Source organism: Hyalella azteca, unplaced genomic scaffold (assembly GCF_000764305.2).
Source record: "Hyalella azteca isolate HAZT.00-mixed unplaced genomic scaffold, Hazt_2.0.2 contig863, whole genome shotgun sequence".
NCBI lineage: Eukaryota > Metazoa > Arthropoda > Malacostraca > Amphipoda > Hyalellidae > Hyalella > Hyalella azteca.
In genome coordinates this window covers 289,660-307,951 of record NW_025931198.1, presented here as the reverse complement: position 1 = coordinate 307,951, position 18,292 = coordinate 289,660, and the positions used below count along the sequence as shown (strand labels likewise).

Sequence of the window (18,292 nt, the reverse complement as noted above, 5' to 3'; positions counted from 1 at the left end):
TGATCGAATAAAGATTAAGGTTGTTGAAGCAGCAGCCTAATTCACATCTAGCTTCATTCAACCCCTATTAAAAACCGACCGTTTTCTAAAATTGTCTTATGCCACGCAATAAACCTACACCGCTCGCAATCTCACTTGCAGTAATTTTGTAAGAAATTTAAAGCATGGTCCCCGCACGATTACTGCAAATGAAGACCTCTAAGTTGAGCGCGATGTTATCACGCTAGTAAATGTTCTCAACGATCCGCATATAATCAAAGGCAATGGGTCCCGAAGCTGTAAGGATACGCATGCAGCAACCGCGTTTGATGTGCGTCTGTGTCGGCGACTCTTCTTCATACATAGAGCGAGCGTTGTTGTTTCGCATCAAGTACTTGCGGCAGCTATCGTCTCAGTCCTCCAGCACTGCAGGCTGGTAGCAAGTTTTAAAGCAGCCAAAAAGAGAATTTCGAGAGCCCAAGACACGTTACAAAATTACGTACTTTTGTTTCAGATTCACACACAGCTGGATTCCATAAAATTAGTTCACTGATTCTCAATCGCGGAAATAATGTTACAACAACTTAGCTTATGTTGGAAGGATTGGAGAATGGGTATGATAAATGTGCGATGAAGTAATATTCTTGAGAATTAATCAACAACTCGGGGGCTAATAGGCAGTGTAGTCGGCACAAAAGAGCTCAAGCGTGTCAGGGGAGATGATTTGGATATTTATTAAATTTTTCAGTTCATAGTTTTCCCGCTAAAGCGCAAATAAATATGAAAATTACGCTAGTGAACAAATGCATTACTTCAAGTCGTCAGGTACGGAACAATTCACGAGATTAATTGTACATGTACATGTTAGATACAATTGTCTCAGAGTCAACATCTGCTTTTAAAAGAAAAAATTCACCACATCACTAAATATAGTCAGGTGCCTCGTAGCGAAAAATATTTTTCTGTGGTGCAATGATTACGAAAATAAAAACCACAGCAAACACCCAGGATCATTTAACCAGTAAATTACTCTAACGAAAACACGCAAATTCCAAACGAGTAAGTGAAATTTTCTCATCAGTCGCGACGCAGCTCTTAGCTCCAAACTAGACACGGACAAATCAAATGAAGCACAGGCCTAATTAAATTCTGACTGACCTACGCGAAAATGAGCAACGTAATTCCAGGAGCATTGGCAATCTCAAAAATGTGTGAGCTGTGTTTCTGATCCGCACAATTAAGCGCTGATTGGAAGCTATAAAATCACTGTTTTTCCGTACCTGCAATTGAAGCTGAAGCTTTTCCAAATGTTCTGAAAAAGCACACGCAAAGAATCCTCGAAGCAGCACGCCATTCTTGCTAATTTAGAAGTTCTGAATGGTGATATGTAACGTTAAAATAATAGGTAAACAGGACCAACAAATTTTACGAGTTTTCAATCCCTGGCAAGTTAATATAACTAATAACCCCGATTTTTCGTCATAAAAACCTGAAAATTTTACATTAGTGGCGAAGATTTTTCAGAATTTATCTTAAAAAAAGAGCTTGGAGAAAATTTCACTGAAAGCTAATTGGAAAACTCGTTTACAGAACTATAAATAACAAAAAAATCCGTGCCTCTAACAAATTTCCAACTTACTAAGCACCCAATCAGCGTTTGTATTGAAAGCAATTTGCTCCTTTGAACCAGGAAACCTCGGGACGCATTTTTGCCCTGCATGAATTTCGTGCATTGTACCATTAGGCAAGATAAGGGCTATTGTTACCCTTAACAAAACCGCGCATCTCTTCTTGCGTGCAGTCCAAATTTTCTACTTGCACGAAGTTCTATTAAATTCCCTGCGCGAATGCCAGTCTTGAGTACACCTCGCACGGGTATACTTTTTATTGAGTTTACTTCTCATCCTTATAAAGATCATAGTTAATTCCAACAATTTGGAATTTCAAAGATGGACCCAACCCTCTGGGGCAATAACGACGAATTAGAGATCACACATGGCAACATTGGTTTCAAGTTTAATCACAACTACGCTTAAAACATGCCAACTTGTTTAATGTAAGGCCTCTGGAATTGTAACATTTTTTTTCAAATAGTTGATCTTATAAACACGAAAATTTCTTCCTAATTGAAATTAGAACTATTACGAATTCAATTAATTATTAAAGCACGTCTTCGGAAAAAAAGGTCTTAGGAAAACTGGATTTTCTTGATGAGAATCATTTGTGGTAATGTTGACTTCGAGCCTCTTAATTAACAGTCCAAAAGTTCATGAGTTTATGGTCTCCAAAATTTGCTTCTGAAACAAATTGGATTACAAAGTTTCCTAATAAATTTTAGACAATTACACAATTTAGAAGCTACATTCAGTCAATTCAAGCGCACTTCTCTCGTTCTTAGAAACAAAAAAAGAACGAGTTAAGCATAGTCCGTAACTGGTAGTGCCAGTCGAGCGAGCTTCTTCACAACAGAGATCTTAACATTGAATGCGTCTTCACTTGGAAGCGAAATCCTGCGTCTTTCAGCCAGAGAAAAAATGATTCTTAGGCAAGCAACAGCATGAGTGAAAGTTTTTCAAAAAACGTGTTGAGCCTGATGGCCGAGTCGAAGAAGTTAGTTGAAGCGGTTGGAAAGCACTAAACCGATCAGGAACATTGGATCGACTTCCACTGAAGCACGTCAAGCTCTTGCCGTTGGCGCGATGTGAGCCCCCAAGGAAGTCGTGAAGTGCTAGCAGTTTCGCTCCATTTTAGAGGGCCGTCCAGCGCCCCATCACCAAATTAGGTTTGGACTACAAATCGTCAGACGGGACGAGTAGCAACTGCGGCAGGCTTGCTTACTGAAAGGCACTCGAACGGAATGACGGAGCACTGAATGGATGTGCAAACGAGTATCGCGCAGTTAAATTTTACGACAAGGCTAAGCAATGGTGGCAACAAACAAGCTCAAGCTGGCGGCTTTCAATGAGATGCTGAACAAGAGGGGCATAGCATTTGTACTGCAGGCCAGCGATACACGGCGCTATAGATCATTTGGAATTGAATTCCAATGTGGAATTTAGCAACAGACGAACGTAGTTCTTCGTTGACAAGGGTTTGATGTCGATTAGCTGGACGTTGAAGTTTTCAGACACTACAACTGTGTAAAACTGCGAATAAATGTGACTTGTCAAAAATTCTGAGGATTAAATCATCCTGAGATTTCTCTGGAAACAGTGCGCTTATGTTATGAATCAATCGCCAACTGGGGAATTTTTAAAATTTCTTATCAGAGATAATAACTCTAAACCGAGCTGGGACTATACTCATTCTACACACACACACACACACACACATTCTCTTGACAAATCGCACATCAAACTCGTGCATATCCTAACAGTCAGTCGTCGAAATTAACTTCACAGTTTTCCACACTGAATTGATTGGGTGCAGCAGCAAGAGAACCTACCAGCATCTTCTGCAGCGCATCGACGGTCTGGTTGGCTACAGGCACGCCGTTGATCTCCCTGATCTCGTCGCCGACATGCAGGGTCGCCTGGCGATGTATCATGCCACCGTGCATGATACGCGCTACTATGCAGCGTCCCTCCTCGTTCATCTTCAGCGTGATGCCCTGCAAACCGAACAATGAGAGAACTTCAGTGTTGCTACATATTTTCAAGGGGAAGAGAGAGACCTGAGGAAATAATTTCTGTCAATATTAACGTAGCTTAATTATAAGTTGTAATTGTGAGACAACTAACGGTTTGGCGTATGGTATAGTACACACATCTACTGTAGCTTATTTCCAATCTACTTGCAAAAGTCAATTACTTCTTCATCAAAAGTGGACATAATTAATTAAATCGTATTACGTCCAGCATGATTTTATGTGCGCAAGCTAATCAAACTCATTTAATCCGGAAATTTCTGGACGACGGATACCACTAGAAATTAAATTTTCAGAAAACAATATCAAAAATTCATATTAAGTTCACATTCTTGCGTAGTCGTCGAACGCTAACATAATGAACTAAAATCCAGATAAGACATTCAAATTCTCTGTTTGAGATAAAGTATAGCGACCTCTCAAACTCCGACCATACAGCTTGCAGGGCGTCACAACGGTCAGGAATAGACTCGAGGAAATTCAAAGCTGGAAGGGGCCTGAGTCTACACAGCAAAGCAATCAACCGTTGGAAACTGGCGAAGCTCAGATTCAGTGGCGCAGGAGTTAACGGATCGATTGTGGCAGCAACATTAGGCAATTAGCAGGAACTGGTTTGAGGGCAATAGTGCCGCATTGTCGGGTTTGCCTATTGCCTCTAACGGCGCGCTCTATGATAGGCAATTTGCAGCACAACCAATGTAATGGCGATGAAGTCTGATATAATCCTGCCGCCACAAATGTAAATCTAGTATTGAACGAAGACCGTTTTATGGTGAAAAACAGTTAATATATTGGGCATCGACGTAAATTGTAACACTTCATTATAATTTAGTGGAAAATGAGACACTTAATCTGTTGACATTAATAAGTAACATGAAAGCACACCGAAAAATGGCTATAAAGTAAGCATTCATTAGGCACCATCAAGCTAAAGCTCAGCATCTCCATAGTCTTGAGTAATTTGAAGCACAGATGAGAGTCATTTTGAAATATATAAAAGCATGTTATTCCGTAGGATATTAAATTTTTTATTGTGTACGACTTAGAAAATACAATCATGTAGTACAATGGTTCTGAAAACTTTGTTCCTCAATCCCTCCTGTCAAAAACATCAACGTCCCACCATGCAGTTACTGGCGCGCCCAAAACTACATCGTGTAACATAGGAGTCTCGCTAAACACCGTGTGAGATACCCTATTGCCTCGAATACAATATAAATGAATGACATTATGGAAAGCTTCAAGTCATGTCACTCTTCAATGAATAGTTTTATAATTAGATGAAGCGTAAGAGCGTAGTTAATTAAGGTATACTATGTATACACCAGCTATTCCTGAGTTCAATTTTATTAATAGCTCTCAGTTTCATCTACTGGCATACGTATATCTTATTCAACTGCCCTTAGGGTTTCTTCTGCCTCTCATTGGCTGCATTTTTCCAGGCAAAATTCAACACATCACTCTTCAGTTTTATTCAACAAGATAAAATTTCATCCGCCGTTCCACAGCTTCATTTAAACCATATCCAATGCTTGGGTTCATATGCTTCTAAGTAATTTCCTTCTACCCTAATTCCACAATTCAATTCTTCTACCTATTTGACATTTAAATTCAAGTATAACTTCAAATTTCAATTCATCCACCATTATTCACTACCACTTAATTAATTTCAACAATTGTCTTCAAGTCCTCTTAACAACACGCAATGGAGATCACCGCACACTCAATGTCATGTCACTTTCAGTCATCACCACGTACTTGCATCCACTGAACCTCGGTTACACTTACCACCACAGGAAGCCTTTACATATAAAGTTACTGTAATGTACTCACCTAATTAGAATTCACAGTTTTCACCTCAAGTATCGTAATCAGGCTTAGGAATACGACAAAAGTTTGAAGCGAGTTCGTTTAGAAGCGATTAAGAGATATTCCGTCATTTCTCAGTTACTGCAATTCCGGCTTAGAGCGTTTACGAGCGGAAATTTAAAGTTAAACTAAAATTTTTAGTAGTCCCGATTTAATACGCTACCCAAAAGGCAGTTTTTTATAAGCTCTAAAACGAGAAAAATTTCAGTAAAACTGCGAGCAAGATTTCAGTCTTGACTAGACTGGTATCAATAAAACGAAGGGGAATTCCAGATGAATTTCAAAACGGGAAAAGTTAACCAGGAAGGATTTCGGTAATAAAATGAAACATAAATGCTTTATCACTATGCTGACGGCAAATTTATGCAAATTGTTTATACGTGCGGTACGAATTTGTAACGTAGAAATTCGGACTATAAAATTAAGATCGACCGAAAACGCATAGCATTGTCCATTGTAATTTTGATTGAAACTTACGAATCTAAAGAAGTTTACACATTGATTAATTCTTTAGGCAATAAATGTCGGAGTAGAATTCAAAAGTCTGAACAACTGGGGCTCCCAACAATTTTGCTAGCATGTAACCCTTGGCATGTCTTTATGTCCACAAGCATTCCTGAAGAATCGTCTTAAATATTAACGGATGTTCAAAGAAGACGAGACGATTAAAGCAGGTTCAATTCGTTTTCAGAAAAGGATTTAAAATGAATACTTATGCTTTTGGACTTCATCTTGGGTACAAATAACAGGAGGTAACTTATCAATATACATGTCACTCTACCAACGTGGGAGCTTATGTTGAATACAATTTATTCTGGAAACAAATGTTCCTGGTAACCGACAAGCCTTCATCTCCTACCAGAGATAATTGCTGATCACGCTAGACCGGAATAGATCGAAACTGCTCTAAATGAACATAAACTTCCACGGAAAGTAAGAATTGTACACAGAACTATTTAAAATATAACGATAACACAAACAAATAAGACTTGAAGCAAACAAGTTTGTATGCTAGCTAATGCTTATTGCCATGAAGATGAAGGGAGAGAAAAAGGAGAGTTCTCGTCTTGTGGAGATGATTGAGAGCATTAGCACAAAATATTGATTAATCTTCGTAGAAGAGAAACGAAGGCGTAATTTGATAAGGTGTTCGTGCAGAAGCACCATCTGCGCGTTATCGTAAATCAAGAGAAAATATTTAGCTCGAGGCAGCGGAACAATTAATGCAGGCGTGCTACGCAGCGAGGGTGCTGAAGCAATCTCAACACTAACGTGATTTTGAAAATCGACTTGCAACGAAGGGGATTAAGCTCATCCCTCCCTGGCTGCTCGGCTAATATAGCGACAGTTTCTGAGGCTCTAGTTCCATCAGGCAAAAACTTCTGCTTTCCTAAATGAGAAACAAAATTGTAACGATGAAGCTTGAAATCGAAATGTCACTTGAATGCACAGATGGTCATCAATACTCGGAAATACTTAGGTTAAAAAAGGATTTACCCACAAATAAAATAAGAGGAAATATTGATTCTCATTCAGATGAAACGAGCATAAATGATTACATCTTGACCAGAAAAACATGAAAATTTGCATACTATCTTCGCCTAAATATTGTTGCCGAGGTAGAACGGATCAAAACCCTATTCTATTTGATATATATTTTCGTATTTGTTTATAAATAGAACGATCTTTGACAAAACGATTATATCTGACAAACATTTAAATTGGGAGAATCAAAATATCAAGATAATTCAAAAAAGAATTGAATAAAACTTTGTGTGGGGTTATGCCAGCCATTACCCACACTGCAGGAAGCATTAATGGCCATGAAAACTGAGAGGATAAGCGAATTTTAATGAAGTTTATAGTTATAATATGTTAGTGTCTTCGCAAATAATTAATAAGTGCAGGAATTATAGTGTGAATAAAAAAACTATTTTCAACTTATCTTTCATACCAACATATTCGAAGCGCAAGTAACTGCCGAGAGGTCATATATTAACGCATGAATTAAATATTGCAATGAAGACTAAAAAGAATAATTCATTAAATTAACAGCAACGATCGAGAAGTAGGAGAACGATGGAGGTTGAAGTAATGGAAAATTTTCGGTTTGCAATCGTAACCGAATAAAATCCTCACAGATTAATCAAAAGTTTAATCATGTCTCACTAATCGGAGAAAACTAGAGTACGTTAGGAAAACGAAACGGAATGAAAACAAGTCATTAAGTAAAGAAGGGACTAGCAGCACAAAAGAACGAAGCCGGTGCGCTAGGTTCAGCGCAGAAGCCGGGTTTTAGCAGGACAGCTTCTCGTTACGTCAAGCCTAATGACGCCATTGAGTGTGATACACGGCACAGGTTTCCGTAGTGTGAATACTGGGCGATCCTCGCGACAATGGCGACACGACGTTCGCGTGCCAAAACAAAACGTACTATCGTCTCATGGGTCTACTAAATGTGGTATTGAGATAATTTATGCAAGCTTTCCAGAATATTTAAGTATATACTGTATTCGACGTCTAATATGACTTATTCCGTGGAATTTCGACGGCTAAATTAAGTCAAAAAGATTCTTTATGCAAATCTGTTGTAACAAGCACCGCACCGAAAGATTCCTGCCAGAGTGTAAACGCTTGGTAACTCAATAGTTGATTTTCATTCGATTTTGCCGCTTTTGAACGTACCGTCGCAATCGGGTATTTTCAATAATGATATGGGAAAAGAATCTTATCGATCATTAAGTTGGATGATAAATTTGTTAAACCTCAGAAGAAGAAGATTAAAAACCTCAGAAGGAGTTCCTAGATCAAAAATTTCAATTTTTGAGCGGTATTTATGAGTGAAGCCATTATATACATTTTCAAGATCATGGAGATGTTAATGGTTTCATATAATTTAACATCAAATGGCATTTTCTAATTAGTATAAGGATCCGTAGTCATACAGCATCCTTTAAAATAGCCATTGTGATGAAATAACTGGGCAGACTCTAAGAGACTCTTGGGGCATATATCCTCTCAAATGTTGTTCAAATGCTTGTTGTCTCATTACATCAGGTCACATTATAGCGGATGAGATGTGTTATACATCAAAATGTACCAACAGCCAAACTATTTCTACGCAAATCAGCAGGCTGGTTGCCGCACTTCTTCCTGCAGATCTGACGAAACGTCGCTGAAGTTCGAAAACCTTTCGTTATACGACACTTGAGGGATACGAGTTTTCATTAAATGCCAAGTAATACAGGATGATTAACAGCAAAATGAGAGAATTTCTACATTCAATAAGGTAAGTCGAAGGGTCTCTGCTATTGGCAGAAACAATGCATAGACAAATTCGGATAAATTGGGGCACATGGACATACATTCCAGTCTGAACACCTTACGGCAATTCAAATGTTAACAGAAATAATATACTGATAATATCATGGTAGTTTCACACTATGTCACGACTTCAGAAACCTGCAATCTTTACTCTAATAATTCATACTCTCCTCCGTAGTAGTGAGGCATAGAAACATAAATTATAGACGCTCAGATCACTAGCATTGAGAGCGAATTTGATGCGTGAACGCAGACTTCGGAGACTAGATGCTGTATAAAAACAACCAGCTAAAAATGAAGTTCTCAATACTTGATCCTGTCAAAATTAAAGCGCAGAGATACATTTGTTTCAAGTGTAAATCATAATATAAGTTGCAGCGCCTACGCATAGCAGGACAGAGCCCCAGTTAGAGAGAACCGACGTGGCAGAGTTCGCATAAATCTTCATGGAGCCCTGAGACTCATTGGGCACTCCTGACACTTTCTTAACTTGCTCAGAACAAGCAAGTTTCTTGCAAGGCCAGACTCCTACCAGCTCTCGGCCATCTGTCTTAAAAGGACAAAGAAACTCAGTCACACACGCCCCATAAATTGCATCTCACGCGTCAAATCGGCTAACATTGTCGCGCGCCACGCGACACTTCCAGCAACTGCGCTGCAATCCCGCGCACAGCCTTGCTAGGTGAATGCCAGGTATTGTTAATTCGACTGATTCAAACAATGGATTAATAACTGAATTGTAATGGAATTTTCTCTGAACTCGTCATATTATTTTAGATTATGAAAAACGGGGAAAAATCCTGTTTGAGCTCAATCATTTGCAGGTTGATTAGGAATTTCTCTTTTACATCCGGAAACGGATCTAAATTAGAGGAAATGCTACACTAAATGGCTTCCTCTAGCAGATTGGAACGCGTTAGAACTTAACCACACACTGGGCAGATACAAAATTAATAAGATTTCTAGTCGGGTGCAAAATATAATGTCCATCGTTCCTCTTTCAGATCAATTGCATTATACAAAAAATAAGGTAATGTTCGTATATCGTTGTTATTCCTAGAATGGTCATGACAGAACAGTGCGTTTTAAATAATTATATGAAGCACAATAATAACCACGTGTACATGCGAGAAAAGTCCACAACCTTTGAAGGCACTGAATATCACAAATAATATGAAATTCTACCAAATATGAGATCAAATTATTCAACCAGACGCAGAAAAAATGAGAAACATCCTATACTGCTATAAGCTGCGAACAATATAGACATTTTGTGAGCTTTATTTATGTATCATTCGTTAATGAGACAGCGACTAGATATGCAGCTCATTAGCCTTGGCAACAACACAGGCTACAGTTCACAGCGTCCAGCTCTCAGAGCACGTAAACATTAGCATTAACCTCATCAAATATTCGCATTCAACACCATCCGGCAATTCCGCCTTTTAAATAATAAAAAGTTCAGCTGGCAAAATATTAGATATTTACAACATTCCCGAGTGGAGGTGACATGTATAATACGCCAGCAATTATCAAATTTATCCTTGCAATGTACAACGAGGAATAAAATATTATAGCTGCTTCAAGAAAAATCCATTAATAATTCTGACGATATAAAAGTATGTTTAAAGTAGGCTTGGCTAATTAGTGTTCAGGAAAAATTAGTCGATTGAATTTCGAGTGACACAATAAGTGACATGTAACAAGTTCCGAAAAAAAGTCATCGACAAAATTGAGCAGAATAAAGATTATATTATTCCTCATCTTGGCAATAATTTGAGAGCTTGTTATTTGTGTGAATAATTGCGCAACCGCATATTAAGACGCACAGATAATAATCATTTACAATTGCATTGAAGAAAAACTACATAATTTTGCTTCAGGTTATATTAGTCATCACAAACACACTCCAAATTCAAATGGAATACATTTGAACTTGAATTTCTCATTGCAGCGATATATATTTCAGTGAAATTTTGGTCAGCGACGGATATATTTCTAAATATAAACTACGACCGAAGAACTACGTCAAGTTATCGTGCTTGGCAAGATACAAAAATATCACATTTTGAGGTAAGCAGGAGCCGATCCCATTACTGTAATGCGGCTCGAGACAGTCGGTCGCACGCCTTATAAATTCGCCGCAGTGTTCCCCAATGTTTTTACTTTTCAGTAGGTCGGAACTTTATCATTTTCTTACAAGAGAATATAAAATGATTAATGCAAGGCATCCAGTCTTTGTTTTCATTAAATTATTAGGTGGAGTACACAGGAATAATGGCCTAGTCCATTAAAGATTTTAGCGCCTGGGTTGCATCAGCTACTGGTAAGACCATCATAATAGCGGCATCATTTTAGTATAATGGACGTTTTCCATTCACTTGTAAAGCGTCTCGGGTCAGGTGAATGAAAAATGGAGACAACTCACGCGATACAAATAAAACGTTGTTCATGAACCTAATTAAAAAATTTAACAGATCAAAGCTTCACAAGCTCTTCCATGCAAAAAAAAAAAAAAAAAAAAAAAAAAAACTGGTGACAAAACACGACATTGACGCTTCAAAGAACTTGAAAGTAAAAATAATAAGCGCCACAGAAAATAGCGATGATAGCATAAGAAAAAGGTGATCAACTATATCACGCATTACCAGAGCAATCGAAGGTATTATCGTCCAATTGGGTTGCACTAACTGTCATACTATACTTGCTGCTAACGCAAGGGGGCTGTAAGTGCAAAACGAAACTGTAATTTAGTGATGAAATTAGATCGTTGCGTCGTAAAACCGAAAGCAAATTGAAAATAAATCTGGGCGCTGTAAGCAAGGCCGCGGCAGCACAGAGGCCATCTGCATGTAATCAGCACTGCTGATCCTAAAAGCTTTACGCGTGCAAGCGTTGCACAATTTGTTGGGCATATTACGAGGGCATGCTGGAACCTGAGTGATATATGCCACAACAATAACACTGCACTGAGTGTATCTAGATTGACGTTAAATTAACGCTACTTTATAGGAACGATCTCGAGCTAACTTATGAGGAGTGAGGACACCACGTATATTTGAACAATGCGAAAGCAAGTAATATCAAGGACTTGACGATTATTTCATTGGTGTAAACATTCCAATTACGATTAACGTCTACATTCCACTAAAATTTGACAGTAATAATCATATATGAAATGAGTTAAAAATTTTTCATTTGAAGCAAATCAAAATGGGCTTTAGCGAGACGACGATTCTAATCTTAAATTCAATGATTTCATAATGATTAACAAGATTAAAGTTAGAAGGAAAACAATAACCTTGCAACGCAATCACTACAAAACCCACTCAAATTTTCAGAAGCTTTCACAAGGCGCTAAAATATTACAATTGCTCGGAAAACCAGCTAAAATTTAAGCACATTTGACACGCGCCGATACAGTTTGTAATCTCTCCATGCGCGGACTTCCTTTATTGTGATGGCAATCGCAGACACCGTTCTCATCAAAACTTTTAGGTAATTAAATCATGATATATGGAGCGGTATGTTAGGAAAAATAGGCTGCAAAATATCAGCAAGAAGCCTTTTAGTCGCGAATTTCACGGTTGTTTTCAGTTTCGTGAAAAACGACGGTAATCGAGTGGCGCCTAGAGGCAGCCGAGCGTGGCCCAAAAGGCTTTTAGTCGCACTTCGTAAATCAGCTAAAGCCTGGAAAAAGATAAAACATTAAGTGGGAGATTCAATGACCGTGATAAGCGGGCAAGACTGAGGAGCCGGCGACGAGGAGCCCTAACATTACAAAGATTCAATGCAATGAAATACTCGGCTTTCATTGAACTATTTTTCATTAGGAAAGTTAACGAAAATGATGGACACTTCCAAGTTTGCTTATAATCCACTTTTAAACATTATTTACTCTTAAATACAATAATGATTCAGTTTCAACAATCTATCGTTGGTATAAAATTTTGGATCAAAAGGATTTTTCACAGGATAATTCAAGTATCAGATAGATGGTACTCTTCGACACAAGATCCGTGAAAATAATGCTAAAAAAACAGATGACCAAACTTTAGCAGATGAGAGCTTCAAAAGACGGCTTTCAAGAAACTTCACGAACCTATTACGTTCAGTCACTACGAATAAATTATATCCTTTCTAGCTGCGATATCTGCTAATTGATCTTTGCGTGCGTAAGTAGCTTCGCAAAGACCGCTGTACACGTGAAAATGTAGCAAGGTTAAAAGCAACGAAAATGAATTTCAGAATTTATATGTTTCGTAATTAAAGAGCTTCTTTGTCGCAGAGCGAACATTCGCTCAACTCTATCGTCCAGTGTTGGTGGATCAAGATGTAGATGCAAATTTGGAACTGATCCAAGTTCTCGAAGTGTTAGGGCTTACCACTTGACATACATCTAATTAATATTTTTATAGAAAACCCTTTTCCATAACCAAAAACACAAAAGAGCTTAACGTATTAGCATTATTCACGAACAAATGCAAAGTCTTCAGCTTACGATAATTTCAGTAGAAACATATAGCAGGATCCATAACATTCCAACAAAATCTGTTCCTTGTAAATCAACGAAAAGACTCAATCAAAGTCTGGCTATGTAATATTATAGAGAATCTTCATGATCTTTTCCTTCAGATGGAAGCAGATCATAATATAGGCAGCTTGAGAGACGTCGAACGCAAACGGTCGATGAATCTAAGTGCTATAGACTCACCATTGGCTCATCACAGTTATTCTGGAACTGGACAAGTCGCATAAATGTACGAGCTACTCACCATTGGCTCATCACAGTTATTCTGGAACAGGACAAGTCGCATAAATGTACGCGTTACTCACCATTGGCTCATCGCTGTTCTTCTGGAACTGGACAAGTCGCATAAATGTACGCGCTACTCACCATTGGCTCGTCACTGTTCTTCTGGAACTGGACAAGTCGCATAAATGTACGAGCTACTCACCATTGGCTCATCGCTGTTCTTCCGGAACTGGACAAGTCGCATAAATGTACGCGCTACTCACCATTGGCTCATCGCTGTTCTTCCGGAACTGGACAAGTCGCATAAATGTATGCGCTACTCACCGTTGGTTCATCACTGTTCTTCTGGAACTGGACGAGTCGCATAAATGTACGCGCTACTCACCATTGGCTCATCGCTGTTCTTCTGGAACTGGACAAGTCGCACCCTGGTGACATTGTCCATGTCCATGTCGCCGCTGTTGGACTCGAGCTCCTCGCCCCCGTTAAGGAACGGCAGTATGGGTGGAGGTGTCACTCTGACGGCGTCTTCTCCGTACACCTCGTGAGCCACCACATCGTGCGCCTGCAGCAATGCCTGTTTGTTCGCGCCGCGCACCAGCCGAGTCGTGTAGAAATTCATGTGTTTTAGTGGCATCGGCGTGTGGCGTGTTAATTGTGTAGTGAAAAAATCATGGGGATCCAAAGGATGCAGTACCAGATGCAAAAAGAACGTGATTTTACCGAGTTTGAGCGTCACATTTGAGGAGAAGGTATCATAAAATTGAAGTAGTATTCGAAAGGCGTGTGTCAAAGCCAAAGATTAATCAAATATAAATGGGTATGGAGGATGGTTGTCAGTTGTTTGAATTAATAGGTTAAAAATGCCAGTAAGTAATGGTTGGTTGTTGTGTTAAAAAGTCACAGAAATTTGAAGTATTATTTAAAAAATGGATTCATGAAGAAAAAATATTCGCAATCAAGTTCGAGGTTGACGATAAATAGGGTAACAAAGATGAAGAAAGTAGAATATGGTTATAGATTTTAGAAGGTAACTCATAACAAGGATATCGGGAAGGATATCAACAAATCGCAATAAAGGAAGGAACAAAATTCGCTTATGAAATCGGAAATGTGAAATCATATTCGCGGAAATGTGAAATATTCCACAAGAGGAAAGTGACAATATAAATAGGTCAAGAAAAAAAATAAAATAAACAAATTATGTAGCCGTGAAATTTAAAATTAAAGATGAAATGAGAACAGACGCATCAGATGCAATGAAGTGTTGGAGATGTACAAATCACCATAATGAGAGACGTGTTGAGTATGATTGTAAGCACGTCGTATGGTGCAGACGTCATGCATGTTAGGTGATGTAGAGTGTGAGTGTACGACGTGTGCCGACGTAATACATGTTGTGTAGAGCGTGAGTTGTGTAGAGTGTTAGTGTGCGGCGTGGTGCAGACGGTGTTAGTGATGAGGGGAGAGGACAAAAAGCAAGCGTTAGTTGAGTTAGAGCACAATACGAAAACAATCTACTTCTTGGTCCCAACTAAAAGTATTTATGTTAAAGATGTGATCATACTAAAAACCTGGGAACAGGTACTATGGTTAAAATGAAACTACAAAGAACATTTAACCTAACATGGAACCGTTCACGAGGCCAAAGTACAACGAATTTCTTCCAGCTGAAATGCCGCTTTCATTAAGCAGATGCTTGTACCCAATAACACAATTGCTTGAACTTTATAGCTATGATACGCAATCTATATTTTGATAAAATAAATCTGAGTTGGAGCTCGCAAGAGAGTACCATGAAATCTTGAGTCGTGATCCACATCCGTACGAATGAAAAAAAAAAACTCAGTGAAAATTCGAGCTTCCTCCAAATGCAGATTTAATTGCAAAAACTTCTTTTATGAACCAAAAAAGACCATAATGGATATACAAGAACCCAAAAGGACATGAATACTCGCTGAAAAGAATTGCACATGAGGTTAAGCAGTTATAGAACCCCGATTGGTAAGAGGTCTCTATCCAGCTGAATTTTAGTTCTACGAAAAAACTTATTACATATTTATGAATGGTATAATTTCATGAGAATGCATACATCACCTGCTCGTTGACATGAGAAATGCAGAGGGGACGTGAACAAAAATTTTCCATACAGTTTAAAAAGTCGTGAAATAGTATAAAAAATGATAGCAATTATAAATACAAGAAATATGCTTGAGTACTAAAGAGAATTAGTGTTTTTGTGCGAGTAAAACAGTGCGAAACAATGCATGAAAATGGTGAACGTAAACTGTTATTTACACCACAATTTAAAATTAAAAAGAATACAAAATAGAAATGCGATACTAAGGCTACGTAAAGAAAGGAAAGTGCAGGAGAGATATGTGTGCCGATTGTGACATGTTAATACTTATGTATAGACCATAGTCGGGAATATATGCCATCTAGATTCCTGCTCGCTTGAAATGATCGATTTGAACCAATCAGCGGAGAATGCCGAGTGTTTCTATCTCCGTTGTAAGTTTGCCTAACTTGTTAACTTTAATTTTCGGACCTCGTTGAACTTAAAAAAATAAGAACTATTTTACAAAATGGAATAAAGTAATATGAATATACAAATGAAGGAAGACATTAGGAGATAAAAAACTGGTACAGAATTTAGGAGAAGCTGAAGATGCGCCTAAATAGAAATTAATTTTTCCGGAGTAATGATTTTATTCAAGCGTCATCACAGCTGCTACTGCTCGGCGTGAGCTACGCACGCAGTTCCGAACGGCGGCATCCACAGTTATAACAAACTGCGAACATGAAATTCTATGAAAATTACCTTGGCAAGAATTTTAAAAACAATCGAGATAACGGAAACATTATGAATTGTTTATAATTAACTTTCATTTCAGATGGTCTTCGTAGTAAGAGCTAGACTTTCAATCTCACTTTGAATACGTCTCTAAATAAATCAATTGGTAAATATAATATCAATATATATCATTTTTATATATAATCAATATATAAAAAATAAACTCTCAATGAATTCTTTTCATAATTGAAAGAATGAAATGGAATTCATTATGATATGTGCAATATACTGTCACTGATATTTTGCACGCCACTTGGCGAATAAAATAAATAATTCTACTCGGTACATCACCGTGTACAGGATTTACTCACTACTACTTCAACTTGTGTCACAATGAAACATTGCAAACGTTTACCAGGATTTCCCGTGATTGCAAAGGTGCTCAGGTTAATCTGATCGTATTGAATACTTGAATATCCTAGCATGGAAAAGTACATTACTCGACCATCAGTTTCAAGCGCGTACACATCAACATTGGACGCAACAAATATGATATAATTTCCCAATATCGTGAAAACTAACGTGAATTAATCAATATCAATTGAATAAATTATACAGAAGAAGTACTAGAAACTATGCAATTGAATAAACATGCGGAAGAAATACATTTTACATACGTATCACTTTAAGGAAGAGAGGATTTGAAAAATCCTAGCTCTCCTTCCAAATTAACTTTAAAAATCATAAAACGTAATCTCTCAAATACAAAAATGAAGACCAATGTTAATCAGATCGACGAGCTTTCAATCCCTTTCAATGTCAGAAGCTTGCTAGGAATACTTCGTCCATTACGGTTAGTTAGAGAGCCCAAGTTTTCTGAGAACAAACTTGCCTACACATATAGAATCCACAACTTTTAAGGAAACCTCACATTCTAGGCACTACGTCTTTGCTCTGCAAAGCTCACATTTTAGGGAGCATGATTTTCTCTGTCAAGCTCAAATTCTACTCAGCACTGCTCTATAAAGCTCACATTCTCGGAAGCACTGCTCTACAATTAAAGCTTCTTTCTACAGATAACTGCTCTACAAAGCTCATTTTCTAGAGAGCACTGCTCTACAAAGCTTCTTTCTAGAGAGCACTGCTTTACAAAGCTCACATTCTCGGGAGCATTGCTCTACAAAGCTCACATTTAATGAAGACGAAAAGTCATACATTTTACATACTTTCATTGCGGAAATTCAAAATATAACTGAAGAAGTACCTTCCCAGCATGAATGTTTCAATATGCATACACGGATACACTCGTACTTCGACTATAAAATCGATGAACTGCAAGGAGTGCGCCTCAACATGCTCGGTTGACACATGATCCAAACATACGGCTACCTGAATAATGAACATAGGGCAGAGGAAAGTTTTGAGCCGGAAGTAAAAGGTTAAAGTAAGAAACAGCAAGCAGCAAGATAAAATATTTATACGCAACGATTTCATGCAAGAATATGAAGTACAAACGCGTTCACAATACGATAAAAGCGTTTAAGTTAGTTCAAGGCTAAAATTTATTTCAGCGAGTATTAGCTGCGAATACCGGTAAAGAAAAATTAAACTTAAATTCTTACTAAACCACTTGAAAAGTCTTCAATTATCCAGAATTTCTTCAGAATAGATTGTATGACTTCCAATCATAACAGAATACTAAAATAAATCTATTCATGACAGATAGACGGTAACAACACGCAAAATGGCCGGTACATAAGTAATCTTAATATGACCTACGCCATCAAGCCACGGGCATAATATTTTTGAGCACCAAAAAGAGCACTCAGTTTTGAAGTCACCGGAGACGCCGACAAGCTCAAGCTCAAAGATATACCACGCTGAAGGCACCATTACACAACACTTCAGCAGCGCACGGCGA

At 38.1% G+C, this 18,292-nt stretch overlaps 1 protein-coding gene across 1 annotated transcript in view; it reads right to left on the bottom strand.

Moving 5' to 3' along the window:
* LOC108666822 (peripheral plasma membrane protein CASK) overlaps nt 1-18,292 on the bottom strand; it is a 201,031-nt gene that overhangs the window by 34,236 nt on the left and 148,503 nt on the right. Inside the window, exons 12-13 of the mRNA XM_047880920.1 lie at nt 13,960-14,151; nt 3,425-3,589 (exon numbers count right to left, since the gene is read on the bottom strand). Of these exons, the coding sequence (XP_047736876.1) occupies nt 3,425-3,589; nt 13,960-14,151 (357 nt within the window). The remainder of the gene's footprint in view (nt 1-3,424; nt 3,590-13,959; nt 14,152-18,292) is intronic.